The sequence below is a fragment of the Tamandua tetradactyla genome, chromosome 2 (assembly GCF_023851605.1).
Source record: "Tamandua tetradactyla isolate mTamTet1 chromosome 2, mTamTet1.pri, whole genome shotgun sequence".
In the NCBI taxonomy this organism is placed as follows: Eukaryota; Metazoa; Chordata; class Mammalia; order Pilosa; family Myrmecophagidae; genus Tamandua; species Tamandua tetradactyla.
Window position 1 is genome coordinate 136,589,266 of NC_135328.1, and position 27,832 is coordinate 136,617,097.

At 39.9% G+C, this 27,832-nt stretch overlaps 1 protein-coding gene across 1 annotated transcript in view; it reads right to left on the minus strand.

The window, feature by feature from the left end:
- The window catches only part of CNIH3 (cornichon family AMPA receptor auxiliary protein 3), a 207,985-nt gene that overhangs the window by 142,415 nt on the left and 37,738 nt on the right, over positions 1–27,832 (minus strand). The window contains exon 4 of the mRNA XM_077149129.1: positions 13,133–13,228. Coding sequence (XP_077005244.1) covers positions 13,133–13,139 — 7 coding nt within the window. The 5' untranslated portion in view covers positions 13,140–13,228. The remainder of the gene's footprint in view (positions 1–13,132; positions 13,229–27,832) is intronic.

Here is a 27,832-nt window from a genome sequence, read left to right on the forward strand (position 1 = left end):
CCTTTGCAGAAAGCAAGGCAGTTCCTCAAAAATTAAATACAGAATTTCCACATGACTCAGCAGTTTTACTTCTAGGTATAAATAAAAACAGAATCTTAAACAAATACGTCTGCAGCAGTGCTTATAGCAGCATTATTCACAGTAGCCAAAAGGTAGAAACAACTCAAGTGTCTGTCAACAAGTGAATGGAGAAACAAGATGTTGAAGATACACACAATGGAATGTTATTCTCCCATAAGAATGAGTGAAGTTCTGAAACACTCTGCAACATGGAAGAAACTTGAAAACTTTATGCTTAGTAAAATAAACAGGACACATATTGTATGATGACACTTATATGAGATGGCTAGAAGTAGCAAATTTGCAGAGATAGAAAGTGTTAGGGGTTATAGGAGAATGGGGTGAGGGGGAAAGGGAGAGTGTGTGTTTGTAAAAAACAAACAAACAAAAAACGAAATTCTGGTAGCTCCCAGAGGGAATGAAGAGAGTAGAACTAAATGAGAGGTGAAGAGATTCTCACGACATGTAGAAGTCGTGCCCCGGAGGGGTACAAAACAGAAAGGAAATCATGGCAGTAATATTTAGACTCCATAAAATTAGATTCAACATTAATCTTGCAAGCCACAGATTATTAGCTGTAGGGCTAAACTTAGTAGCCTCATCTTTTCCACAGGACGCCTGAAATTATTACTAAGAATGGCATAACCCCTGACAGCACGTAGAAGAACTGGAAGATATTTCACATTTGACAGAAAAATACAGGCCCTTGAGTTTCCCATCTGAATTAGCACATTGGAGAACAAATAACGGCATCATAGAGTTACCATGTTAATAATAATGCTCAGCACCTGATACCTATGCTTTAGGAGGACAAAATGCTAAACCAGGGAACTGGATTTTAGACCAGCAATTGGAAGAATTTCCATATGTCACTAAGCTTCCCAGTGGATCCCCCCAACTCTGGACCCGCAGGTTATGCAGTTTCTGAGTAAGATGCTTCTTACTTAAAGGGCAGCTGCCTCTTGAGCAGTATTAAAATAGCGGATACATCTCCAGGTGTGCAAGGAGCCAAGGCCCAGAACTAAATGGGGTGTTTCAAACAAAGCCTCATTGTTTGTGATCTGTTTACAGTGTCTGTTTAATGGTGTTAATAATAGGAAAATCACTTAATTTCTGCAGACAGCAGCATTCATAGGAAGATGACATTTAGGTGAGTGGAGAAAGCAAGCAGGAGGCTGCATCCCATTAGCTGCCTTTGCCTTTCCTGGCCTGAGGAGTGAGTGTCTGAGATTTGGTTCTGTGGTTAGAGGCTCTTCCCACCTCTACCCAACCTCGGTTTACTCCTTTGTAACATTCCTTTGGTGGCCTAACCCTGCTTTTCACGTCAGGACTGATACACATTCTGCTGGGTAATGAGAGATCAAAATGACTTGCCTAAAGCCGCACTACTTGGAAATTTAGGCGGAAGCTCCCTGACCAGCTTGTGATCTGATTCAATTCAGTTAAAAATGTCTTTATCAAGCACACACTAATATGCAGAGCCTTGTGCTGGGCTTCCCCTCAGACACTTACACTCCTCTGTTGCTTATCTCGTTTTACTGGAATAGATGGCTTCCCTGCGTCTGTTAGATTTTGAGCTCCTTACAATCAGGGATTGTGTCCTGTTCATTGTGCCTGCAGCGTGGTAAGTGCTCTAAGGTAAAGAAATGAGGGTAGATGTGGCCCCTGTCTGCCACATCATTGTTCATCATTCAGTGGGGCAAACTATGATGGCTACATTCATTCATTCATTCAACATTTAGTGACACTTATTATATGCCAGACACTGGGAGGGGTGTCAGAGATTCAAAGATAAATAAGCAAAAATCTCTAATGTCAAGGAACTCCCCATTTATAGAGGGAGACAGACATATAGAGTTAAATTATAAGACTGGGTGAAGTGCGCCACAGCTCTAAGACAAGTGACTCCTGGCCCCAAGCCTGAAGTGGTGTGGATTCGGCCCTCTGACCAGACTCCACAGCCTTGGGGCCCTGCTCATCAGGTGGGGCGTCAGGCATGGGGGGCTGGGGTTGGAATTAGAGTAGGAATTGAGTAGGAATTAAAGCAAATGGAGAGGAACTGGAGGCATATTTTATCTAAGCTAGAAGAGAATCTGCTTCATTATATACTTTTCCTTTCCAGGAATCATGAGTTCTGTCCACAGTGGATACCAAACAAAAAGGTCACTTGGTGAATAAAGAACTTTTGCAGTTACCTATTGCTGTATTACTAACCGCCCCAGACTGAGTGGTTTTAAAATAACAGCCGCTCTTTATTTACTTGTAATCCTGTGCTCTTGTCTGGGCTCAGCCGGGCACTTGTCTCTGCTCATCTCAGTGTCTGTGGACACATGGTGACTTGACCGGCAGGGAGAGCCAGGCAATCTCCCTTCTGTGTGCCGTGCCGTGTGCTGCCTCGGCTGGGGGCAGGGGGCCAGAGACTGGCTGGGCCTTTCCTTCTCCGCATGGAATGTCATATTTAATGAGTTGGATTGATATTCATTAATTTTTTATCATTTTCAATCCAGGGAGCTTTGCAAACATCATTTAGCTAAGTTACAGCATTTACTAAATACAACTTAAAAATTCATTATGCAATTTTGCTTCTGTCATCAGTCATTATACACAATTTATCAGATATGCTAATAGCTTTATTAGAATTTATAATGTTTTGTTTCAAATGGCATGTCTTTATTTCTATGTACTTTCTTTTATTTATCCTGTTTAATTACTTTTATTGATTATTGAATTAGACTGTCAACAGAAACATTATTTCTTGTTAAGCCAAAGAAAGTATCGCTAATGGAATATTGTTTAAGGCTAATTCTCTAAATTCCTTTTTCTTTTTCCAAATGTTTGCTCCCATCTCAGGAGTTTTGCTAAAGTGAATATAAAATCTCTAAACTTTTTTTGTATTATAGGCTGTCCATCGAGGTTCAGTTTTCTTCTAGTATTTAATTTCAGCTTGCAAATTGTTGGAAATATTTATTTAATTCTCTTTGTTTATTTGATGTCTGGTGATGAATATGAAGTTTATCAGGGAAACTTTAAAGTGATTACATCTTTTACTGAATCATCCAAGGGTAATAAATATGGTGACATGGTGCCAAATTAAAAACATTCAGAAATGTTTCTAAAATTTGGCTGAAATGCTAGACTTTCTGTCATACAGACACCACACTCTCTGAACAGAAGGTTTCTATGTAAATATTTCTTATTGATACCCTATTTCTCAAGAATTGATAATAAATCTTGATATATTATTTCAGATATTCTTCATTCAACTCTACAAGATCAACACAGTTCTAAATTTTTCATTTAATAAATAAATTATTAAAACCGCCTATGTGGAATTGAAGTTTCATAGAAAATTTTTTTACTGTCTTGATTTATAACTTTTCAAATAAATTGTTTTCTCACTTCACTAGATGTTTTCCAACAAGTGGGACCTAAAATCTAGAATGCAATGTTTGCTTATGTTCTTTTTTAAAAAGAGCTATTGAATATTTCATGTTTGAAAATGCTTGGTTATATTTAACCACATGATTGATAGTATCAAAATGTTAAGGGCACTTCCTTAACATTTCAAACTGTTTTATCAGCATTTTCTTAAGTTTAGGAAATACTGGTTTTCCAAATATATTATTGTTTGAAACCAACCTTTTGATTATTTTCCTTAGTGATAACTGCATTAAAAAATTTTACCCATGAACATTGATAGAACGTGATTTCCATTTTGATTAGTCTTTTAACAATTACCATGTGAGTTACCATTTGCGTCCAATACTTATATCAGTAGCACTATTGAGATACTCATATTTTTGTTAAAATAACCAAATTACTTTGAAGTAATAAAAGTTATTGATTCATTTTGTACCAATTCTTGTTCAGTGTAAAATATGTTTAGGTCATTTGGATTTCTGCACAGTTACAGAAGATACTCTAGGCTGTGGTTCATTATTAATATCATTACTTGTTCTCCTACAGATTCAGAAGGTTGAGGTGTATGATATTTAAACAGAACATTTAATAAATGTATCTACATTTGGTTGTGTCTTTATTCTGCATTCATTTTAATATTTTATTTATAAATCATTAATTTATAAATATTAAAATTCTGTACAACTTTCTCAATGCTTACAATGCACAGACAGAACAACTAAAGTAACAACTATTTAGAATCAGTGGCAAACACATAATTTCAGAATACTAATAGACTGTGATGTAAATAGAATGGGGTGCTTTGTGATAAAAGAACGTGGGAGGCACATTTATCAATAATCCTTGCGACATCCTTTGACAATTGCCCTGAACAAATTAGTTTAATTTAGAATTTAATTATTAATTAATTTTACTGTTTACTCCAATAATGGTTATAATATTTACTAATCAGAAGTGTTCCGATATTATATATGTATATATTATATCATTGCAGTTATACCAGTGAATATTTGCTTATTTAATTTCAAGGTGGAAAGTAGAAGATCCTTGAAATCCCCAGTTTGGGGAAAGAGGTAGCTTTTTGAAGAGATTAATAGGAGATATCCCTGAAGGGGAGAGATTGAAGAGGAGAAAGACTGCCCCTTTGACAGTAGCTAGGAGGAAGCATTGCTCTGCAGACTGGAGAGAGGCTGAGATTGGGGGTCTATATGACAGGTGACCCCTACACCGCCAGTAACTCTTGGAGAAAGTAAGACCTCAGAGACAAGGCTATATGGTGCCCAGAGAGTGCACAGGGGCTCCCAGACTCTCCAGCTTGGAGGCAGCAGCAGGCCAGAGGTGCAGGAACAAAGACCAGTGTTTTAGTTCGTTAAAGCTGCCGGAATGCAATATACCAGAAATGGGTTTGGCTTTTATAACTTGAATTTATGAAGTTGCAAGTTTACAGTTTTAAGGCCATAAAAATATCCAAACTAAGGCATCCAAAGAATGATGACTCAAGAAAGGGCCGATGACATTCAGGGGTTCTCTGTCAGCTGGGAAGGCACAAGGCGAAGTCTGCTAGCTTTCTCTTCCAGCTTCTTCAAATGGCTTCCCTGGGGGCATTTTCCTTCTGCATCTCCAAAGGTCTCTGGCTGTGTGGGCTCTGTCAGCACTGCAGCTTTTTCCAAAATGGTTCCCTCTTATAGGACCCCAGTAAGCAACCCCACCTTGAATGGATGGAGACACATCTCCATGGAAATAACCTAATCAAAAGGTACCACTACGGGGCAGGCCACAGTGGTTCAGCACGCAGAGTTCTTGCCTGCCATGCCAGAGGCCTGGGTTCGACTCCTGGTGCCTGTCCATGAGGGGGAAAAGAAAAGTTACCACCACAATTGGGTGGGTCACATCTCCATGGAAACAATAAAAAAGATTCCACCCAGCAATACTAAATGACGATCAAACAATATGGCTTTCCTGGGGTACAAGACAATTTCAAACCAGCACAACTGGTCAGGCGTAGCATCTCACCAGGAACCAGTGTGGGGCGATGATGAACAGCAGAGGAGCTGTCTGCGGTACAGGAGTCCCTGCAACTTTTTGCCCAAGCTTTTGGGGAGCCCCAGTGAAGGATGATACTGAATTTCCTGCCAATTGAGCGTGAAGGATGTTTAAAGTTCGGTTTAAGTTATTTTCTAAAAAATAAGGAGGTGATCTTTACAGCTCATGCAAGTTTGCTTCCCACACATGTGAGGTGGAGTTAAATAGACATCCTAAGCCAGACAGTACTAACTTAGATATGAGGGTAGGCAGAGAAACAAACATTGGCTACAAGTGCTTAGCACAGAGCTGGGCAGGAATGTGACTTTTATTTTTTATAGGGGTTGAAAAAATTATATACAAGAAAAGGGATAAGAGACCTGGAAGATGAGGTATGAAGAGGAAATCTTTAGATCCTGGTTTGAATAGGCCAGCTGTAAAATACAATTTTAGACAACCAGGAAGCACATTAACAGATGTTAAATTTAACCTAGGTAATAAGTAAATGAATATTTCTTTATTTTGAAATTGTATAATAAAAAGTCATTTAAAAAACATTCCAGAGTGGGCCATGGTGACTCAGCAGGCAGAGTTCTCGCCTGCCATGCCAGAGATCTGAGTTCAATTCCCCATGCCTTCCCATACAAAACAAGAAACATTCCAGCTTCAAACCCACCAGAGAGAGAGAGACAGATACCAAGACTTAGGAGAGAGAATCATAGGGGAGGTGCTTTAGAAAAAGGTGGAACTTTTTTCTGGGTGGGATTCCGGGGAGTGTTTGGATAGCGTCCAGGAGAGAATTTGGTGAGCTAGGTTTGAGCCGGAGGTGGGGAATGCTCTCTGGAATTTCAACACCGCTTGCCTGGGAAGCAGAAAGGAAGTAACTGGGTATACCACACTGGACACTGGAAAGTTCACAGCATTCATTTATAGGGGGGGTGGGGAGATGCCAGTTTAAAGATACTCTTGAATCCTGCACAAAATGGGATACTTTCGGCCGGCCCAGTGGCTCAGCAGGCAGAGTTCCAGCCTGCCATGCTGGAGACCCGGGTTGGATTCCTGATGCCTGCCCATGCAGAAAAAAAAAAGGGATACTTTATTTGCCTTCACCCTCAATAAACTGAGGTGTCATATATATAAGATGGAAAAGGAAAAGGGCAGAAAAGCAAACTAGCCTTTGTATAGAAACTTAGGAGAAGCAGGAATATGTTAAGAATAAGTCAGTAGGAGACTTCCGGGAAGATGGCAGAGTGGAGTGGAGTGGAGTGAATTCACTTTTGCTCCTTGAAACAAGAGGGATGGGGAGAGAATGACTAGACCACGTGTAAGTAATCAAACTAGGTCTCTAGGCAGTTTTGGAGAGGAAAGAGCAGGAGGATTGGGACAGGGAGAGCAGGTTGTTGGGTGACTGAGATCCCCACCGATGGCAGCCTGCAGTGGGAGCGGAGGTGTGCTTGGAGGGAACTGGTCGTCCGTCTGCTACCAGCTGCCAGCTGGGGAGACCTGCCTGCACAGGTCAGAGTTGACGGTGCCTGCGGGGACCCCAGAGGTGGATGCGATGGTAGACCAAGGAGGGGGTGTTGGGGTGGACGGGTGAGGGGGCGGGCCTCGGGGATCGATTGCCTGGCTAGGTGTTGGAATAGCTGGCCTTGCAGACATGGTGTCTAGCAGACCCCCAGGACTGCAGATCAGCTGATCCTGGGCACAGCTCCCTAGTTCCGCCTGCAGGGACCAGCCATCCTGCTGCCCTGGGCCAGGAGGAGCACCCGCCGCCCAGCAGGCTGCAGTCCTCAAGTCACGGGGTGGGGATGGGGGGGCCTGAGGGAGGAAGAGCCTCAGGCATGCCACCTGCTGGCGAGAAGCAGTAAGTGCAAGCAGGTTAATTCCCTATCTGCATGGGTTTTAATTTTTTTAATTAATTTTTTTTCATTTTATGTTATTTTTGTTTTTTTCTTAATATTCTTTTTTCTTTCCCTTTTCAATATGTTCTTTCTATACATTTTTATTAGTAATACATTTGTTTTTTCTTATCTTCTATTTTATTTTTATAGATTTTTATATTTTATTGATTATTTTTAATTTCTTATATTATATATTACTTTTATTATTATATTTCTTTTATTTTTATTATTATTATTGTTATTTTTTTCTTAAATTTTCTCTCCTTGGTGGACACCAGTCTGATTTCACTCCTAGTATATCTTGGGGTGTCTCCTTTTGATTCTGGGGCCTACTACTGTTGAGGTATATTTTGTTGTTATTCCTTTTTTTATTATATTCTTATTTTATTTTATAATTATTATCTTTTTTTGGTGGGGGGAGGTGCACAGGCTGGGAGTCGAGCTGGGTCTCCTGCATGGTGGGTAGCCATTCTGCTACTGAAGTACCTGTGCCTCCTGGCCTAGTTTCTAATAGACCCTGAAGTTGAACTGTACCCCTACATGAGATATGGACCTTGATTTGGCAGAGAATAACCAACAAACCAAGTGCAAAAGGAAACCTTGAGCAAAAGCCAAGTAAATACAAAACTTTAGAAGAATGAAGGAAACCAACTTGCAAAATAACCATATCAATATAATCAAATGCCCTGAACACAATAGAAAATCAGAAAGCACATGAAGATCCAAGCAGAAATGGCCCAGCCAAATAGCCAAACCAAAATTCTGCAAGGAAATCGATATCCACATGCGAAAGAATGAAAGAGGATCCATATCTCACACCCTATACAAAAATTAACTCAAAATGGATCAAAGACCTAAACATTAGAGCTAAAACCATAAAACTATTAGGAGAAAATGTAGGGAAATATCTTATAAAACTTGTAACAGGAGGAGGTTTCCTAGATCTTACACACAAAGCACAAGCATTGAAGAAAGAAATAGGTAAGTGGGAATTCCTCGAAATTAAACACTTTTGTGCATCAAAGAAATTTGTCAAGAAAGTAAAAAGGCAATCTACACAATGGAAGACAATATTTGAAAACAACATATCAGATAAGGGTCGAGTATCCAGAATATATAAAGAGATTGTTCAACTCAACAACAAAAAGACAGACAACCTAATTACAAAATGGGCAAAAGACATGAACAGACACTTCTCAAAAGAGGAAATACAAATGGCCAAAAGGCACATGAAAAGATGCTTAACTTCCCTGGCTATTAGGGAAATGCAAATCAAAACCACAATGAGATATCATCTCACAACCACCAGAATGGCCATTATCAATAAAACAGAAAATGGCAAATGCTGGAGAGGATGTGGAGAAAGAGGCACACTTGTCCACTGTTGGTGGGAATGTCAAATGGTACAACCACTGCAGAAGGCAGTTTGGCAGTTCCTCAGGAAGCTAAGTATAGAATTGCCATATGATCTGCATATCCCATTGCTAGGTATCTGTTTAGAGGACATGAGGGCAAGGACACAAATGGACATTTGCACACCAATGTATATAGCAGCATTATCTGCAATCACCAAGAGATGGAAACAGCCCAAATGTCCATCAATGGATGAGTGTCTAAACAAGCTGTGGTGTATACATACGATGGAATATTACACAGCTGTAAGACAGAAAGAAGTCATAAAAGCATGTAACAATGTGGATGGACCTTGAGGACATTATGCTGAGTGAGATTAGCCAGAAACAAAAGGACAAATATTGTATGGTCTCACTGATATGAACTAACATTAATGAGTGAATTTGGAGAATTTCAGTTAAGAACACAGGTTATCAGGAGATAGAAATAGGGTAAAGATTGGGTAATTGGTGCTGAAGAGATACAGACTGTGCAACAGGACTGATTGTAAAAATTCAGAAATGGATAGCACAATACCACCTGATTGTAGCACAATAATGTAAGTTCACTGAATGAAGCTGAATGTGAGAATGATAGAGGGAGAAGGACTGGGGACACGTATAAAACCAGAAGGAAAGATATACAATAAGGACTAAGATGGCATAATTTAGGAGTGCCTAGGGTGTACAATGATAGTGACTAATTGTACAAAATAAAAAATGTTTTTTGCATGAGGAAAAACAAAGGAATAGTATTGTAGGGTGTTGGAAATTAATGTCATTCGTATTTTAAAACTTTAACTTATGTGTGAGACTAAAGTAAAAAAATGTTTATTTGGTACAAAATTTATATTTTGACTAGTGCATTTCCTAATTTAACTTGTATGGTCAGTTTAACTGAACACCATAAGTACATGGAACCTTGAATGGGGCATGAGATTCTGTTGGTTTGTCCAGGTTACTGTGATGCCCCACTAAATCCCAGAGTGATTTGAACAGTGAATAAAGAAGTATTTGCAAAGTCTCCTTTGGGGAATAGAGAGAAATGGGGAAAAATTGAACTTCCCCATTTGGAGAATTTCTGATGAAAACTCATTGTTTGCCCCTATGAAACTTATCCCTGCAAAAGATAGGCTAAACCTACTTAAAATTATGCCTAAGAGTCACCCCCCAGAGAACCTCTTTTGTTGCTCAGATGTGGCATCTCTCTCTCTCTCTCTCTCTAAGCCAACACAGCAAATGAACTCACTTCCCTTCCCCCTCTACATGGGACATAACTCTCAGGAGTGTAAACCTCCCTGGGACAGAAATCCTGCGATGAGCTGGGACTTGCCATCAAGGGATTGAGAAAACCTGCTTGACCAAAAGGGGGAAGAGAGAAATAAGACAAAATAAATTGTCAGTGGCTAAGAGATTTTAAACAGAGTCGAGAGGTTATCCTGGAGGTTATTCTTACGCATTATAGAGTTTCCCTTTTTAGTTTATGGTGTATTGGAATGGTTAGAGGGAAGTACCCAAAACTGTAGAGCTGTGTTCCAGTAGCCATGTTTCTTGAAGATGATTGTATAATGTTACAGCTTTTGCAATGTGACTGTGTGATTGTGAAAACCTTGCATCTGATGCTCCTTTTGTCTAGAGTATGGACAGATGAGTAAAAAAATACGGATAAAAAATAAATAATTGGGGGAACAAAGGTTAAAGTAAATTGAGTGGATTGAAATACGAGGTCAATGAGAACGAGGAGTAAGGGGTATGGCATGTATGAGTTTTTTCTTTTTCTTTTTTTATTTATTTTGCTGCAGAGATGCAAATGTTCAAAAAAATGATCATGGTGATGAATACACAACTACGTGATGATATTTCGAGCAACTGATTGCACACCATGTATAGAATGTTTGTACGTCAATGTGTGTATGTTTATTTGTTGTGTACACTAAAAATATTTTTTTTAAAAATGAACAGAGAGAAACAAGTGTTAGAGAAAATGTGGAGAAAGAGATGTACTTATTCACTGTTGGTAGGGAAGCTGAGAGGTGCAGCCCCTCTGGAGGGCAGGGTGGCGGTTCCGCAGGAGGCTATGGGTGGGGCTGCCACATGATCCTGCGCCCCCTTTGTTCAGTATATATCTGGAGGAACAGAGTGCGGGGACATGAATGGACATCTCCATACTAGTGTTTATGGTGGCAGTGTTCATGATTTGCAATGGATGGAAGTGACCTAAGGGTCTAACAACTGATGAATGGGAGGGGGAACTGTGGAATTTACATACAACAGACTACTGAGCTTCTTCAATAAGGAATAAAGTTGTGAGATGTACAACTAGGTGAATAAACCTTTAGGAAAGTATGTTGAATGAATTGGCAGAAATAAAAAGATAAATATTATCATGGCTCACTCATTATGGACTAACTAGAATATATAAACTCAGAGAACTGAAGTTAAGAACATGGATTATTAGATTGGGGCCTATTGTAAAGGGCCCTAGACTGTAAGCTCTTACAGCAATCACATATATTCAGGATTTGTAACTGATATTTCTAAATTCTGAGATAATGAGCTATTTGTATATAACCTGGTCATTCTCTGAAACTTCAGGTAATTATGTGACACCTGAAACTCGGAGTTAGAGCACTACAGCTATGAAAGTCAGCAACTGCTTTAAAAAACTTAAAAAGTGATCAGATTTCAACTAGAGATATGAATGAAGCTGATCTGGATAGGACTAAGGTAAATCAGAATACAGGGTGTTCTCATTTGCAAGCTGCCAGATGCGATACACCAGAAATGGAATGGCTTTTAAAAGAGGGAATTTATTAAGTTGCAAGTTCACATGTTCTAAGGCTGTGAAAATGCCCAAATTAAAGCAAGGCTATAGAAATGTCCAGTGTAAGGAAGACATACCTTAGTTTAAGAATGCCAGTGATGGTCAGGGTTTCTCTCTCAACTGGAAAGGTACATGGTGAACATGGCAATATCTGCTAGCTTTCTCTCCAAGCTTCTTGCTTCATGAAACTCCCCCGGGGGCATTTTCCTTCTTCATCGCCAAAGGTCTCTGGCTGCATAGGCTCTGTAACTTTTTCCAAAATGTTTCTCTCTTAAAGGCCTCCAGTGAGCAACCCCACCTTGAATGGTTGAAGACACATCTCCATGGAAACAATAAAAAAATCCCACTCGGCAATACTGAATGAGGATTAAAGGACATGGTTTTTCTGGGGCACACAACAGATTCAGACTGGCACACAGGGTAAAGGATGATGTGGCTCATATTTTCAAACTTCAACTGAGATCAAAGGGAAAGATGTTTATTTGGTGCTAAATTTATATTTTGGGTAGTACATTATCCAATTTAAATTTTATGGTCAGTTTACTTGAACACCATAATTACATGCAATCTTGAATAGGGCATGAGATCTTGTTGGTTTGTGCAGGTTATTATGATGCTCCAATACATCCCAGAGTAATTTGGGCAGAAAATAAAAAAGTTTTTGCAAAGTTCCCTTGGGGTACTGGGGAGAAAGGAAGAAATATTCAACGACTCCATCTGGGGATTTCCTGATAGTCTCTCAAGCAGTGGGGATGACAACCAATTCAATAGGCTGAGCCCTCAATCTTGGGGCTCACCCCAATTAAACTTATTTCTGCAAAGGAGAGGCTAAGACTACTTATAATTATACCTAAGGATCACCCCCAGAGAGCATCATTTGTTGCTCATATGCGGCCTCTCTCTAAGCCAGCTTGGCAGGTGAACTCACTGACCTCCTCCCTACATGGGACATGACTCTCAGGGGTATAAATCTCCCTGGCAATGTGGGACAGAATTCCCAGGATGAGCCAGCACCTGGCATCATGACATTGAGAAAGCCTTCTTGACCAAAAGGGAGAAGAGATAAATTAAACAAAATATAGTCTGTGGCTGAGATATTTCAAACAGTGTTGGCAGGTTATAGTGAAGGTTATTCTTACACATTTTATAGACATCCCTTTTTGGTTTATGGTTATTGGAGTGGCTAAAGGGAAGTACCTGAAGCTGTTAAGCTGTTTTCCAGTAGCTTTGATTCTTGAAGACAATTGTATAAAGATATGATTTTTTATAGTGTGACTGTGTGATTGTGAAAACCCCTGGTCTGATGCTCCTTTTATCCAGGGTATGGATAGATGAGTTAAAAAAAAATCCTTGTGGACAAGGAGATAATTTTAAATATGTATAGTCAAGTACTGCAAAAGTTCGTGCAAAGGAAAGGCTCATTGCCACAGTACAATCCAAGTACAAGGACTGTGTTTAGTTTAAGGAGCAAATTATTGAATGGCTAAATAAGAGCCCCAATGTGGATCACTTACTGTCCATTAAGAAGATGCTGAAAAGCTGAAAAACTTGACTGAGATGGAAGTTGGTTGAAAAGAATAATTTGGAAGGATCTGATGACCATGATGGATCTGAAATTGAGAAAATAAAACAATTATAACTTAGTTGTGCAATAGTGTCTTTCAGGAAATTTATCATGAGCAGGAGAAATATGAGAAGCCGAATAGCTTGGTACAGAAATGGTTCCCTGAGTAGTTTAGGATTACTTAAATTCATCAGCTCTGGTGGGCTTCTAACTATGAGCTTAGAGTGGAATCTTCTTGATGCTGAAGGAATTTAGTGGCAAGCATCCTGTGGTACGTTCTGAGGTTAATGGGCAGATGATTCTTTTAAAGGGCTATTCTGTGGCTGTTGACACAGAAAGAGTGATTCATAGAGCAGCTGCCTATCACAGAGTTTGGAGGGAAGCTAAAGAGTCTGGATTACTACCTCTGATATTCTTATTTTTATGCAAGTCTGATCCTATGGCTTATCTAATGGTCCCATACTACCCTAGGGCAAACCAGAGTGCTGTTCAAGCCAGTACACCTTTAACTTCAGAAGAGACTTTAAAGGTCAAGAAAGGTGTTGCCCAGGCCTGCATGCATTACATAAGACTGACATAATTCATGGATCACTTCGTCAGAACAATGTATTTGCTTTTAAACCATGAAGAAGGAATTGTTGGAGATTTTGACTTCACCATATCTGTGAATCAGTGAGCCTCAGTGAGCATGGTGGTTGGTGATTTGAGTTTGATATCGCCTGAATTGAGAATGGGAAAACCTGCTTCTCCAAGTTCAGACTTGTATGCTTGTGGCTGCCTTTTATTATGGCTTTCTGTTCAAACACAGAAATTTGAGACAAATGAAGATGGAATCCCAGAAATGGATCAATACCACCTGGATGATAATGTCAGATCCCTCTTTGGCTTGATCTCTTGTAGAAGTTCAATGACTGTTGAACAGGTTTTAAATGCTGAATATTTCTTGCTTCTGAAGATAAAAATCAATTCCAAGCTCAAGAAAAGATACTGAATATACTGAATATGAAGAGGAAGAAGAATTTAAAATGGAGAACTTGGATAAGTAAAAGGGAAAGACAAAAAATGATGAAACGAACTTTGATTGTTAGATTAGTATTCTATCTTTTGTTGTTAGAGATGTTCTTTTAAAAAAAGTTTGGTTTGGTTAAATGAACAATAAAAAAAGACCTAGAAGTGTTCCATCACCAGTTGTGCTATGTCTTAGGTATTCATTTAAAAAAAAATAAAAGGTGTTTATCTATGCAAAAAAAAAATTGAGTAGATTGAAATACTGTAGGTCAATCAGAGGGAGGGGTAAGGAGTATGGGATATACGAGTTATTTTTTTCTTTTTATTGGTTTTTCTGGAGTGATGCAAATGTTCTAAAAATGATCAAGGTGAAGGATACACAACTATGTGATGAAAAAAATGATAGAGGTAAGAAAATTCTTCCAAAAAAAGAAAGCTTTATAGAAAAGAACATGTAATTATACAGTTAACTTAAGTCATAAGAAACACTGAATATTGATCTAACCTCATGTGTGATAGAAACAGAGTGGCATGTAAAAAAATGAAATCCCTTTCTTCCTTTTTGCAATTCCTTAGATTATTCCTAACACCAAAAAATCAAGAAAGAGTAATATAAGCATGTTATTTAGAGGTATGGAGGTAAATACCAAAGAATGTTAAGAAGCAGGAAATAGGGAAGGAGTTGGCAGTAGAAGGACTCCTATTTTTTCATATCAATTGTTCACTTTAATTATTTGACTCTTTTAATTTTGTAAATGTATAAATTTGACTTTTAAAAACTATTTAAGTAGGGTGCATGGGTGGTTCAGTGGTAGAATGCTCACCTTTCATGCAGGAGACCCAGGTTCAATTCCCGGACCATGCACACACACCCACCAAAAAAACTATTTAAGTAGGGGGTGCAAAAGTAGCTCAGTGGTAGAATTCTCACCTACCATGAGAGACCCAGGTTTGATTTCTGGTGCATGAACTTCCAAAAAACAAACAAACAATCAAAAAAAAAAAATGATGCTGCATTAACAGGATACTCACATGGAAAAATAATGAAATGTGACCCTGCCATACAACATACCAAAAACTATTTAAGTAAAAAGAAATTCTGTGGATACCCCTGGCAACATTTAATGCCTAAGTACTAAGAAAGAACATGATAAAAACTACTATCAACAATATAAAATTACAAATACATTTGAAATTCATGTCTATATATTAGAAAATAATAGTTCCATATATGTACAAAACATGTTAGTTGTCCATCCCTAGGTAGTGCTCAGTGCACATATAGATTTGCTCACCCCACAGGCATTAATAGTTAAGAAAATAACTCCATAGTCAGAAAGACTTAACTTCTTTAAGCTCAGTTTCTCATAAGATGGTATTTAAAATGGACCTCAGAGTAATTGTGGGAAGATGACAGTCAAAATTTCCAGGAATTAGTTCCTACAAAAAACAACAATTATACAGGCAGGAAATCTATGAATCAACTATTTTAAAATTCTGAAGTCCAGTAGAGCACTCTACAGCATCCAGGGAAGACTAAGAGAAAGAGGTTGGGAAATCACAGTGCGTCAGTAAATTGTTCTCTCTGCATGGCAGTTACCATTCACCATCCCCCGCTTGTGCAGCAGGCAGCAGTGGGGTCTGAGCCCTGGTGTACCTTATGGTGCTACAGAGGGACATTCAAATCCAATTCCAAACATGGCAATATAAAAACTACTGAAAACCTCTCCCCAAAGAATCAGTGAATAGGACTATTCTCACTTATTCAGAACTCTGGAGGAAGGTATAGATTAGAGAAGCACCCCACAAATGCTGAATTGAAGAAAGAGAAAAATACCAGGTAGAAAACTTCTCTTCTAGACTGGCTGGTCCTCTCCCCTCCCCCTCATCAGTCTCATACACCTTGGGAAGTGCACAGAGGCAGGAGCCGGGATCCCTTTCAGTTCCCACTAGGGACACAAACTATAAAATCTCTCACAGCAGTAAGACAGACCCCCCAAGTACCCAGACCCAGAGACCCAAGCCCACAGGGACCCACTGCAGGACCTAAGCCATGGGGAGGGCAAAATACAAAATGGCTCCAAGAAAGAGCTTGCAAAATGGAGAATCAGGGATTCAACTACAGAATCTTCCCTAAAAGAAGCAAGTAGCCAGGCAGAAACTACCCAAATCAACTGTGTGGAAACTGGGGGACAGAGGAGGACATTTCAAGGTCCAGGTCAGTGAGGGACAAAGAATCTGAGAAAACGTGAACAGAGACTGTGTTTCCAGACCTTGTCCTGGTACCCGTCCCCCACCCACCCTTGAGGGAAAAAGCAGCAGGAAGCCCAATCCTGACCTGGTGGGTGGCTGCAGACTGGGGCAACTGGGGGAATCCTCCACTGTAAGTAAAAAGTGGGGGACACAGACCCACATTGAGCCAGATTTTAGCCACAAAGTGAGAGCTCAGGAAGCTGCCAGGGCTCCAGGAGGTAAACAGCTTCTGGGGATGATTAAGTCACAAAGCAGTGCTATCTGCTGGGCAGGTTGGAGAGTGCAGAAAACCTGCAGGGCTTTTCAGAGCCTCTCCAGATTCTGTCCCAGGCCCATCAGAGCTGGTCTACATTCCTGCAAGGGTACCCCACCCTGTTTTGACTGAGAAATATGGACAAGCCAATTGTCAAAGCAGTATCCTAATACAAACCCAGGCAACAACAAAATCCTAGACAAGAGAGAGTAATCAACCTTCAGAATAGACCTATCAAAATAATCAGATGAATGGATATCAGCAAAAAATCATATAGTATACTAAAACTCAAAAAGAAATGGCCCAGTTGAAGGAAAAGATCAAAAGGTCAGAGGAAATATGGTATCTGGAACAACTAATGTGCAGACAAATCTCCTGAATCAGTTCAAAGAAATGAAAGAAAATAAATATAAAGAGATGAAAGATATTAAGAAGATACTAGAAGAGCATAAAGAATATGAAAGAATACATAGAAAAATAACAGATACTGTGGAAATAGAAGACACTGGAGAGACCCAACAGCAGATTTGAAAAAGCAGAAGAAAGAAGCGATGGTCTAGAAGATAGATCAACCAAATTTGATCAGACAAAAGAACAAAAGGAGAAAAATGGAGAAATTTGAGTAGGGTCTCAGTGAAATGACTGTCAACTCAAACGGCACAGATACATGCATCATGGGTGTCATAGGAGAAGAGAAAGGAAAAGGGGAAGGAAAACTATTGAAAGAAATAATGGCTGGAAAGTTCCCAACCCTTATTTAAAAACATAAAAATGAAAATCTAAGAATCCCTATGTTCTCCAACCAGAATAAATCTGAATAGACCTAATCCAAGACATAGTAGGCAGACTGGAAAATGCCAAAGAGAAGGAGAAAATTCTGAAAGCAGCAAAAGAAAAGTGATTCACAACAATCAAGGGAAGCCAAATATGACCAAGTGCTGATTTTTCATCAAACACCATGAAGGCAAGAAGGCAGTGGTATGATACATTTAAGATACAGAAAGATAAAAATTGTCAGCCATGAATTCTCTACCCACAAAGCTGTCCTTCAAAACTGAGGGAGAGTTCAAAATATTCACAGACAAACAGAAGCTGAGAGAGTTTGTTAGTAAGAGCCCAGCTCTATGAGAACTACTAAAGGGAGTCCTGCTGTGTAAAAAGAAAAAACAGAAGAGCGAGGTCTGGAATAGGGTACAAAATTGAAAAATATTAGTAAGTGCGCTGGTTTGAAAGGAAGTATGCCCCCTAGAAAAGCCATGTTTTGATCAAAATCCCATTTCATTAAGGTGGAGTAGTCCCTATTCAATACTGTATGTTTGAAACTGTAATCAGATCATGTCCCTGGATGATGTGATTTAGTCAAGAGTGGCTGTTAAACTGGATTAGCTGACAACATGTCTCCACCCATTTGGGTGGGTCTTGATTGGTTTATTGGGGCCCTATAAAAGAGGAAGCATTCTGGAGAATGGGAGATTCGAGAGAGCAGAGAATGCTGCAGCACCACAAAGCAGAGAGTCCACCAGCCAGCGATCTTTGGAGATGAAGAAGGAAAATGCCTCCTGGGGCACTTCATGAAACAGGAAGCCCGGAGAAGAAGCTAGCAGATGACACTGTGTTTGCCATGTGCCCTCCCAGATGAGAAAGGAACCCTGACCATGTTCACCATGTGCCTTTCCAGATGAGAGAGAATCTCTGACTGTGTCTGCCATGTGCCCTTCCACTTGAGAAAGAAACCACGAACTTCATCAGCCTTCTTGAAGCAGGGTATCTTTCCCTGGATGCCTTAGATTGGACATTTCTATAGACTTGTTTTAATTGGGACATTTTCTCGGCCTTGGAACTATAAACTAGCAACTCATTAAATCCCCCTTTTTAAAAGCTATTCCATTTCTGGTATATTGTATTCTGGCAGCTAGCAAACTAGAACAGTAAGGTTAACTTAAAGGATAAAAAGAGAGAGAAAAAAATAGATTGACGAACATAAACCAAAGGATAAGATGGTTGATTCAAGAGCTGCTTTTACTTTGAATATTGATAGATTAAACTCTGCAATCAAAAGACAGATTGGCAGAATGAATTAGAAAATATGACCCCTCTATACACTATTTGCAAAAGACTCATCTTAGACTCAAAGATACAAATGGTTGAAAGTGAAAACTTGGAAAAATATATCTGTCAAAAGTAGCGCAAAAGAAAGCTGAGGTAGCTATACTGATATCAGATAAAACAGACATTAAATGTAAAAATGTTATAAGAGATAAAGAAGGGCACTCTATAATAATAAAAGAGGCAATTCAACAAAAAGAAGCAGAATCATAAATAATTATGCTCCTAATCAAGGTGCAGCAAAGTACATGAGGTAAATATTGGCAAAACTGAAGGGAAGTAATAGACGACTCTCCCATAATGGTGGGATACTTCAACATACTACTCTCTCTAATAAACAGAACAACTAAACAGATGATCAATAAAGAATCAGAGAACCTAAATAATATCATAAATAAACTAGACCAAACACATATATAATGAGAACACTGCAACCCAAAACAGCAGGATACACATTCTTCTCAAGTGCTCATGGAACATTCTCAAGAACAGACTATATGTTGAGGACATAAAACAGAATTTAATAAATTTTAAAAGATTGAAATTATACAAAGTACCTTCTCTGATCACAATGGAATAAAGCAGGAAATCAACAACAAAAAGAGAACTGGAAATTATGCAAATATACAGAGGTTAAACAACATGCTCTTAAATAATCAGTGGGTCAAAGAAAAAATTGCAAGATAAATCAGTAAATATCTGGAGATGAATAAAAATGAGAATGCAAGGTATTAAAACTTATGGAATGCAGTAAAGGCAGTGGTGAGAAGGAAATTTATAGCTCTAAATGCCTACATTTATAAAGGAGGAAAGAACTAAACCCAACAATCTAATTGAACTGGAAAAACTGGAGAAAGAATAGAAAATTAATTCCAAAGTAAGCAGAAGGAAAGAAATAACAAAGATTAAAGCAGAAATTAATGAAATGGAGAATTTAAAAACAATGGGGAGAATCAATAAAGCCAAAAGTTGGTTCTCTGAGATGATCAATAAAATTGACGACCCTTAGCTAGACTGACAAAGACAAAGAGAGAGAAGCTGAAAACAAATAAATCAGAAATGAGATGAGGCATTACCACGGACCCCAAAGAAGTAAAAAAGATCATAAGTGGTTACTATGAACAACTGCATGCCAACAAGCTAGACAACATAGGTGAAATGGACAACCTCCTACAAATACACGCACAACCTACACTGATTCAAGAAGAAAAAGAAGACCTCAACAAACCAATCTCAAGTAAAGAGATCAAATCAGTCACCAAAAAAAGAAAATCCCAGAACTGGATGGCTTCACAGGTGAGTTTTAAAAAGCATTCCAAGAAGAACTAACACCATTCCTCCTGAAACTCTTCCAGAAAATTGAAGAAGAGGGAACACTACCTAACTCATTCTATGAAGCCAATGTTATCCTAATAGCAAAGCTGGATAAAGGCAATATAAGAAAAGAGAACTTCAGACCAATCTCTCTAATGAATACACGTGCAAAATTCTCAACAAAATACTTGCAAATAGAATCCAACGACATATTAAAAGAATTATACACCATGACTAAGTGGATTTTATTCCAGGTCTGCAAGGGTGGTTCCACCCAAGAAAATCAATCAATATAGTACACCACATTAATAAACTTAAAGGGGAAAACCACATGATCATCTCAAAGATGCAGAAAAGGCATTTGGCAAAATTCAGCATCCTTTCATGATAAAAACACTTCAAAAGATAGGAACCGAAGGAAACTTCCTCAGTATGATAAAACACATATATGGAAAACCCACAGCTAACATCATACTGAATGGTGAAAGACTAAAAGCCTTCCAAGATCAGGAGCAAGACAACGATGCCCACTGTCACCACTGTTATTCAACACTGTGCTAGTAGTTCCATCTAGAGCAATTAGGCAAGGAAAATAAATAAAAGCCATCTAAATTGGAAAGAAGTAAAACTAAAAAAAAAAACAAGTAAAACTGTCGCTATTCTCAGATAACATGATCCTATATTTAGAAACAAACAAAAAAAAACAATGCTACTTGAGCTAATAAACAAGTTCAGCAAAATGCAGAGCTACAAGATCAACATGCAAAAATCAGTGGTGTTTCTACACACTAGTAGTGAACTTTCCATGAAGGTAATTAAGGAAAAATTCCATTTACAATAGTACCTAAGAGAATCAAATATCTAGGTTTAGGATGTAAAGGACTTGTACACAGAAAACTACAAAACATTGCTAAAAGAGATCAAGGAAGACCTGAATAAATGAAGACATTTTGTATTCATGGATTGGAAGCTAAATGTTCTTAAGATGTCAATTCCTTCCAAATTAATCTATAGATTCAATGCAATACCAATCAAAATTCCAACAGACTACTTTGCATAAATGGAGAAGCTAATCATCAATTTTATTTGAAAGGGTAATGGGCCTCAAATAGCTAAAAATATCTTGAAAAGAAGAATGAAGTGGGACTTTCACAGTTCCTGACTGTAAAGCATATTATAAAGCCACTTTAGTCAAAACATCATGGTACTGGCATAAAGATAGACATACTGATCAATGGAATCAAATTGAGAGCCCAGAAATAGACTCTCAGATCTATGGTTAATTGATTTTTGAAAAGGCTCCCATGCCCACTCAACAAGGACAGAACAGTCTCTCCAATAAATGATGTTGGGATAACTGGATCTTCATAACCAAAAGAATGAAAAAGACCCTTATTTCACACTCTATTCAAAAGTTAAAACCCAAAATGGATCAAAGACTTAAATATAAGAACCAGTACCACAAAACTCCTAGAATGGGTCATGTGGATCAGCAGGCAGAGTTCTCACCTACCATGCTGGAGACCTGGGTTCAGTTCTCGGTACCTGCCCATGTAAAAAAAAAACTCCTAGAAGAAAATGTAGTGACATATCTTTGAGATCTAGTGATAGGTGGTAGCTTCTTAGACTTTATACCTAAAGCATAAACAACAAAGAAAAAAACTAGATAAATAGGAACTCCTCAAAATCAAATATTTTGGTGATTCAAAGGACTTTGTCAAAAGGGTGTAAAGGCAACCAACTCAATGGGAGAAAATATTTGGAAACCACATATCTGAAAAGGGTTGGCTTCCAAAGAAATCGTAAAACTCAACAATAAAAAGACAAACAATCCAATTTAAATTAGAATTAAATCATGATCAGGTCAGCTGCATCCACAGCTGATTCCATTTGTAATCAGCCAAGGGGAGTGTCTTCTGCAATGAGTGATTCTTAATCTTATCACTGGAAGCCTTTAAAGGAGGATTCAGAAGAGACAGGCTCTCTTCCTGCTTCAGCCAGCGAGCCTCTCCTGTGGAGTTCGTCCAGAACCTTCATCAGAATCGTCGGCTCTACAACCTGCCCTTTGGATTTTGGACTCTGCATTTCCATGGTTACGTGAGCCACTTTTATAAATTTTATATTTGCAAGTGTTTCCTGTTTATTCTGTTTCTCTAGGGAACCTTAACTAATACAACTTGGTACCAGGAGTGGTTCTTAAGAAACAGAATTTTGAAACTGGGTTTTTATGAATGGTTTTCTACTCTGACTAGACTCAAAGGCACTAAGGACTCTGATTCCCATAATCAGAATTACACTCCCAATCCATGGAGTGAGTTGGCAAAAGAGATAGTCAATATATCACCATTTGATTCTCCTAATGCTTCACTTATACGAAGCCAGGCTCTGGGGGATAATGTTTTTGACACCTTTACGAAGTTTTGTGGAAATAGGAGGTATAGAGATGTTGGCTGGATGTTGTTAGATACACTGGATACATTGAGGAGTGAAAGAGATGGGCTTAAGGCTTCAAACAAGAAGCTTAAGCGCCGTCTGACAGATGTAAATGTTTCTATCAGTATCCTGAAGGAAAATCTTATTTCCTGTAGCCATAGACTTGAGATCTCTGAAAATCAGACTCAGAATCTTATTGTTACAGTAGCAACTTTACAACATAAACTGAAATCTCAATGTTGCATGATGTCTGCCATTAAAGTGAGGGCATTGATTGGAAAGGAGTGGAACCCTGAAAATTGAGATGGTGATATATGGATTGATAATGATGTCGGGTGTGAGACTGAAAACCCTAGGTCATGCTGAGTCTTCTCTAGATAACCCTGTAATAGTCTGCCCTGAGGACATAGCTGCCCCACCTTCAGCCTGCCTTGAGGAGTTGGCCACCCTACCTCGTCCTGAGGGGATTAGCCCTTGAATGATTAATCCTGTTTCACCAGATGAAACTGCAAATGAAGTCCCTGAAGCAAATGGCTTGGAAGATATTTCTAATTCTTTTCATGACCCACCCCCACCGGTCCTCATTTCTTCTAGACCTATAACTAGGCTAAAGTCCCAACAGGCCCCTAAGGTGAGGTACAAAGTATCACACATGAGGAGGTACATTATACTCCAAAAGAACTGTGTGAGTTTTCCAATTTATATAGACAGAAATCGGGAATATGTGTGGCAATGGATTTTAAGGGTGTGGAATAATGGTGGGAGGAATATAAGGCTGGATCAGGCTGATTTTAATGATATGGGCCTGCTAAGCAGAGATTCTGCATTCAATGTTATAGCTGTGAGGGGTTAGAAAAGGTATTAACAGTGTGTTTGGATGGTTGGTTGAAACATGGATCAAAGGTGGCCGACATTACCTGAGGTTGAAATGCCAGAACTGCCCTGGTAAAATGTAGATGAGGAGATTCAGAGACTTAGAGAAATGGAATGTTAGAGTGGATTTATCATGCAAAGCCTGCTCTTACACCTCAGGAATGTCCGGAGGATGCACCTTTTACCAGAAGAGTGAGAAATAAATTTGTGAGACTAGCGCCATCATCCCTGAAGAGCTCTGTGGTTGCACTTCTCTGTAGGTCAGATATTACTGTAGGAACTGCTGTCACTGAGCTGGAATCCTTAAACACAATGGGGATGACCTGATCCCGAGTTGGCAGAAGCCAGGTAGCAGCACTTAATCGCCAAAGACAGGGTAGACATGGCTATTATAATAGACAGTAAACTCAAATCAGGAGTTAAAATTAGATGACTCACAGAGATTTGTGGCATTGTCTAGTAAATCATGGAGTACCTAGAAATACAATAGATGGGCAGTCTACTAAATTCTTGTTTGAGCTCTATAGGCAAAAGAGTTCTAGGTCAAGTGAACAGAATTCTAACCTGAATTACAAAAGCACAGAATCACGGCCCCTTAATCAATTTTCAGACTTGAGACAGTTTAAGTACACAGAGCCCCTTGAATGAAGGGGAGGCCAGGTCCCTTTGGGGGAGAACCCTGTTACACTGCCACAAATTTGTACTGCTAATTTTCCTCCAAGCCTCCCCCAAGGAGACCAACGGCCTTTTACCAGGGTAACTGTGCATTGGGGAAAAGGAAATGATCAGATATTTCAGCTATTATGAGACACTGTTTCAGAAGTTACATTAATTCCAGGGGACACAAAACGTCACTCTGGACCACCAGTCAGAGTGGGGGCTTATGGAGACCAGGGATCGATGGAGTTTTAGCTCAGGTCCATCTCACAGTGGGTCCAGTGGGCCCCCAGACCCATTCTGTAGTTATTTTCCCAGTTCCAGAATGTATAATTGGAATAGACATACTGAGCAACTGGCAGAATCCCCACATTGGCTCTCTAACTCATACAGTGAGGGCTATTATGGTGTGAAAGGTCAAAATGGAAGCCTCTAGAAGTGCCCCTACCTAGCAAAATAGTAAATCAGAAGTAATACTAGATTCTTGGGGGATTGCAGAGATTACTGCCACTCCTGAGGACTTGAAGGATGCAGGGATGGTGATTCCCACCACATCCCCATTCAACTCTCGCATTTTACCTGTGCAGAAAACAGATTGGTCTTGGAGGATGACAGTGGATTATTGTAAGCTCAACCAGGTGGTGGCTCCAATTACAGCTGCTTTTCCAGATGTGTTATCATTGCTGAGCAAATCAATACATCCCCTGGTACCTGGTATGCAGCTACTGATCTGGCAAATGCTTTTTTCTCAATAGCTGTTAGTAAGGACCACCAGAAATAGTTAGCCTTCTGCTGGCAAGGTCAGAAATATACTTTCATTGTCCTACCTCAGGAGTATATGAACTCTCCAGCCCTATGTCATATCTTGTCTGCAGGGAACTTGATCAGTTCTTCCTCCCACAAGACATCACACTGGTCTATTATATTGATGATATCGTGTTGATTGGACATAATGAGCAAGAAGTAGCAACTACTCTAGACTTACTGGTAAGGCATTTGTGTGTCAGAGGATGGGAGATAAATCCAACAAAAATACAGGGGCCTTCCACCTCAGTGAAATTTCTAGGTGTCCAGTGGTGTGGGGCATGTCGAGATATCCCTTCTAAGGTGAAGGATAAGTTGCTGCATCTGGCCCCTCCTACAACCAAAAAAGAGGCACAACACCTAGTTAGTCTCTTTGGATTTTGGCCACAACATATTGCTCATTTGGGTGTGCTACTCTGGCCCATTGATCAAGTGACCAGAAAAGCTGCTACTTTTGAGTGGGGGCCTGAACAAGAGGAGGCTCTGTGTGAGGTCCAGGCTGATGTACAAGCTGCTCTGCCACTTGGGCCATATGATCCAGCAGATCCAATGGTGCTGGAAGTGTCAGTGGCAAATAGAGATGCTGTCCGGAGCCTTTGGCAGGCCCCTATAGGAGAATCACAATGCAGACCCTTAGGATTTTGGAGCAAAGCCTTCCCATCTGCTGCAGATAACTACTCTCCTTTTGAGAAACAGCTTTTGGTTTGCTACTGGGCCTGAGGAGAGACTGAACGCTTAACCATGGGCCACCAAGTTACCATGAGACCCGAGTTGCCTATCATGAGCTGGGTGTTGTCTGACCCACCAAGCTATAAAGTTGGGCATGTGCAGCAGCACTCTATTGTAAAATGGAAATGGTATATATGAGATAGGGCCAGAGCAGATCCTGAAGGCACAAGTAAGTTACATGAGGAAGTGGCCCAAATGCCCATGGTCTCCACTCCCGCCACATTACCTTCTCTTTCCCAGACCAGAGATATGGCCTCTTGGGGAGTTCCTTACAGTGAACTGACTGAGGAAGAGAAAACTCAGGCCTGGTGTACAGATGGTTCAGCATGATATGCAGGTACCACCCAAAAGTGGACAGCTGCAGCATTACAACCCCTTTCTGGGGTGTCCTTGAAGGACAGTGGTGAGGGGAAATCCTCCCAATGGGCAGAACTTCAAACACTACACATGGTTGTTTATTTTGCTTGGAAGGAGAACTGGCTAGAAGTGCATTTGCATACTGACTCATGGGCTGTGGCTATTGGTTTGGCTGGGTGCTCAGGGACTTAGAAAGACCATAATTGGAAAACTGGTGGCAAAGAGGTCTGGGGAAGAAGTTTGTGAATAGACCTTTCTGAGTGGGCTAAAAACATGAACATATTGTGTTCCATGTGAATGTGCACCAGAGGGTGACTTCAGCAGAGGAGGATAAGATGACCCATTCTGTGGATAACAGCCAGCCTCTTTCCCCAGCAACTCCTGTCATTGTCCAATGGGCTCATGAACAAAGTGGTCATGGTGGTAGGGTGGAGATTATGCATGGGCTCAGCAACATGGACGTCCCCTCACCAAGGCTGACTTGGCTACAGCCACTGCTGAGTGCCCAATCTTCCAGCAGCAGAGACCCACACTCAGCCCCCGGTATGACACCATTCCCCAAGGTGACCAGCTAGCTACATGGTGGCAGGTTAATTACATTGGACCACTCTCTTCATGGAAGGAGCAGCAATTTGTTCTAACTGGAATAGACACATACTCTGTATATGGGTTTGCTTTCCCTGCACGCAATGCTTCTGCCAAAACTACCATCCCTGGGTTTACAGAATGCCTTATCCATTGTCATGGTATTCCACACAGCATTGCTCCTGATCAAGGAACACACTTCACAGCAAATGAAGTACAGGAATGGAGATATGCTCATGGAATTCTCTGGTCTTACCATTTCCCCATCATCCAGAAACAGCTGGATTGATAGAACAGTGGAATGACCTTTGAAAACTCAATTACAGTACCAACTAGGTGGCAATACCTTGAAAGGCTGGGGTAATGTTCTCCAGGAAGCTGCATATGCTCTTAATCAGCGTCTACTGTATGATACTGCTTCTCCCATAGCCAGGATCCATGGGTCCAGGAACCAAGGGGTGGAAATGGGAATGGTACCACAACTATTACCCCTAGTCATCCACTGGGAAAACTTTTGCTCCTGTCCTTGCAACCTTGAGCTCTGCTTGTCTAGAGGTTTTACTTCCAAAAGGGGGAGTGCTTCCACCAAGAGAAACAACAATGATTCCAATGAACTGGAATCTAAGACTGCCACCTGGTCACTTTGGGCTACTCATGCCCCTGTATCAACAAGCGAAGAAGAGGATTACATTATTGGCTGGGGTGATTGACCCTGACTATCAGGGGGAACTAGGACTGCAACTACACAATGGAGGTAAAGAAGAGTTTTCTTGGAATATAGGAGATCCCCTAGGGCACCTTTTAGTACTACCATGCCCTGTGACTAAAATCAATGGAAAATTGCAACAACGCAATCCAGGCAGGACTACCAATGGCTCTGAAACTTCAGGAATGAAAGTTTGGGTCATCCTACCAGGAAAAGAACCACAGCCAGCTGAAGTGCTGAGGGTAAAGGGAACATGGAATGGAAGAAGGTAATGATAAATATGAACTACGATCGTATTTATAATCAGTTCATACTTAGTGATCAGTTACAAAAACGAGAACTGTAATGCTGTTTTGTTCATGTTATACTATTTAAGTTGCAAGATATCAAGTTTAAGAATGAATATTACCCAAGGACTTGTACCCTATTCTGGAGAGATTTAATGTGTTTTCAGTTATATACAGGACAGTTGAGTATTGTTAGGTGAAAAAAAAATTGAGTTTTATTGTTTTTTATTTATAAATTAGGAATGGTTTAAGGTGATATGTATAGCTGCCAAGTTGACAAGGGGT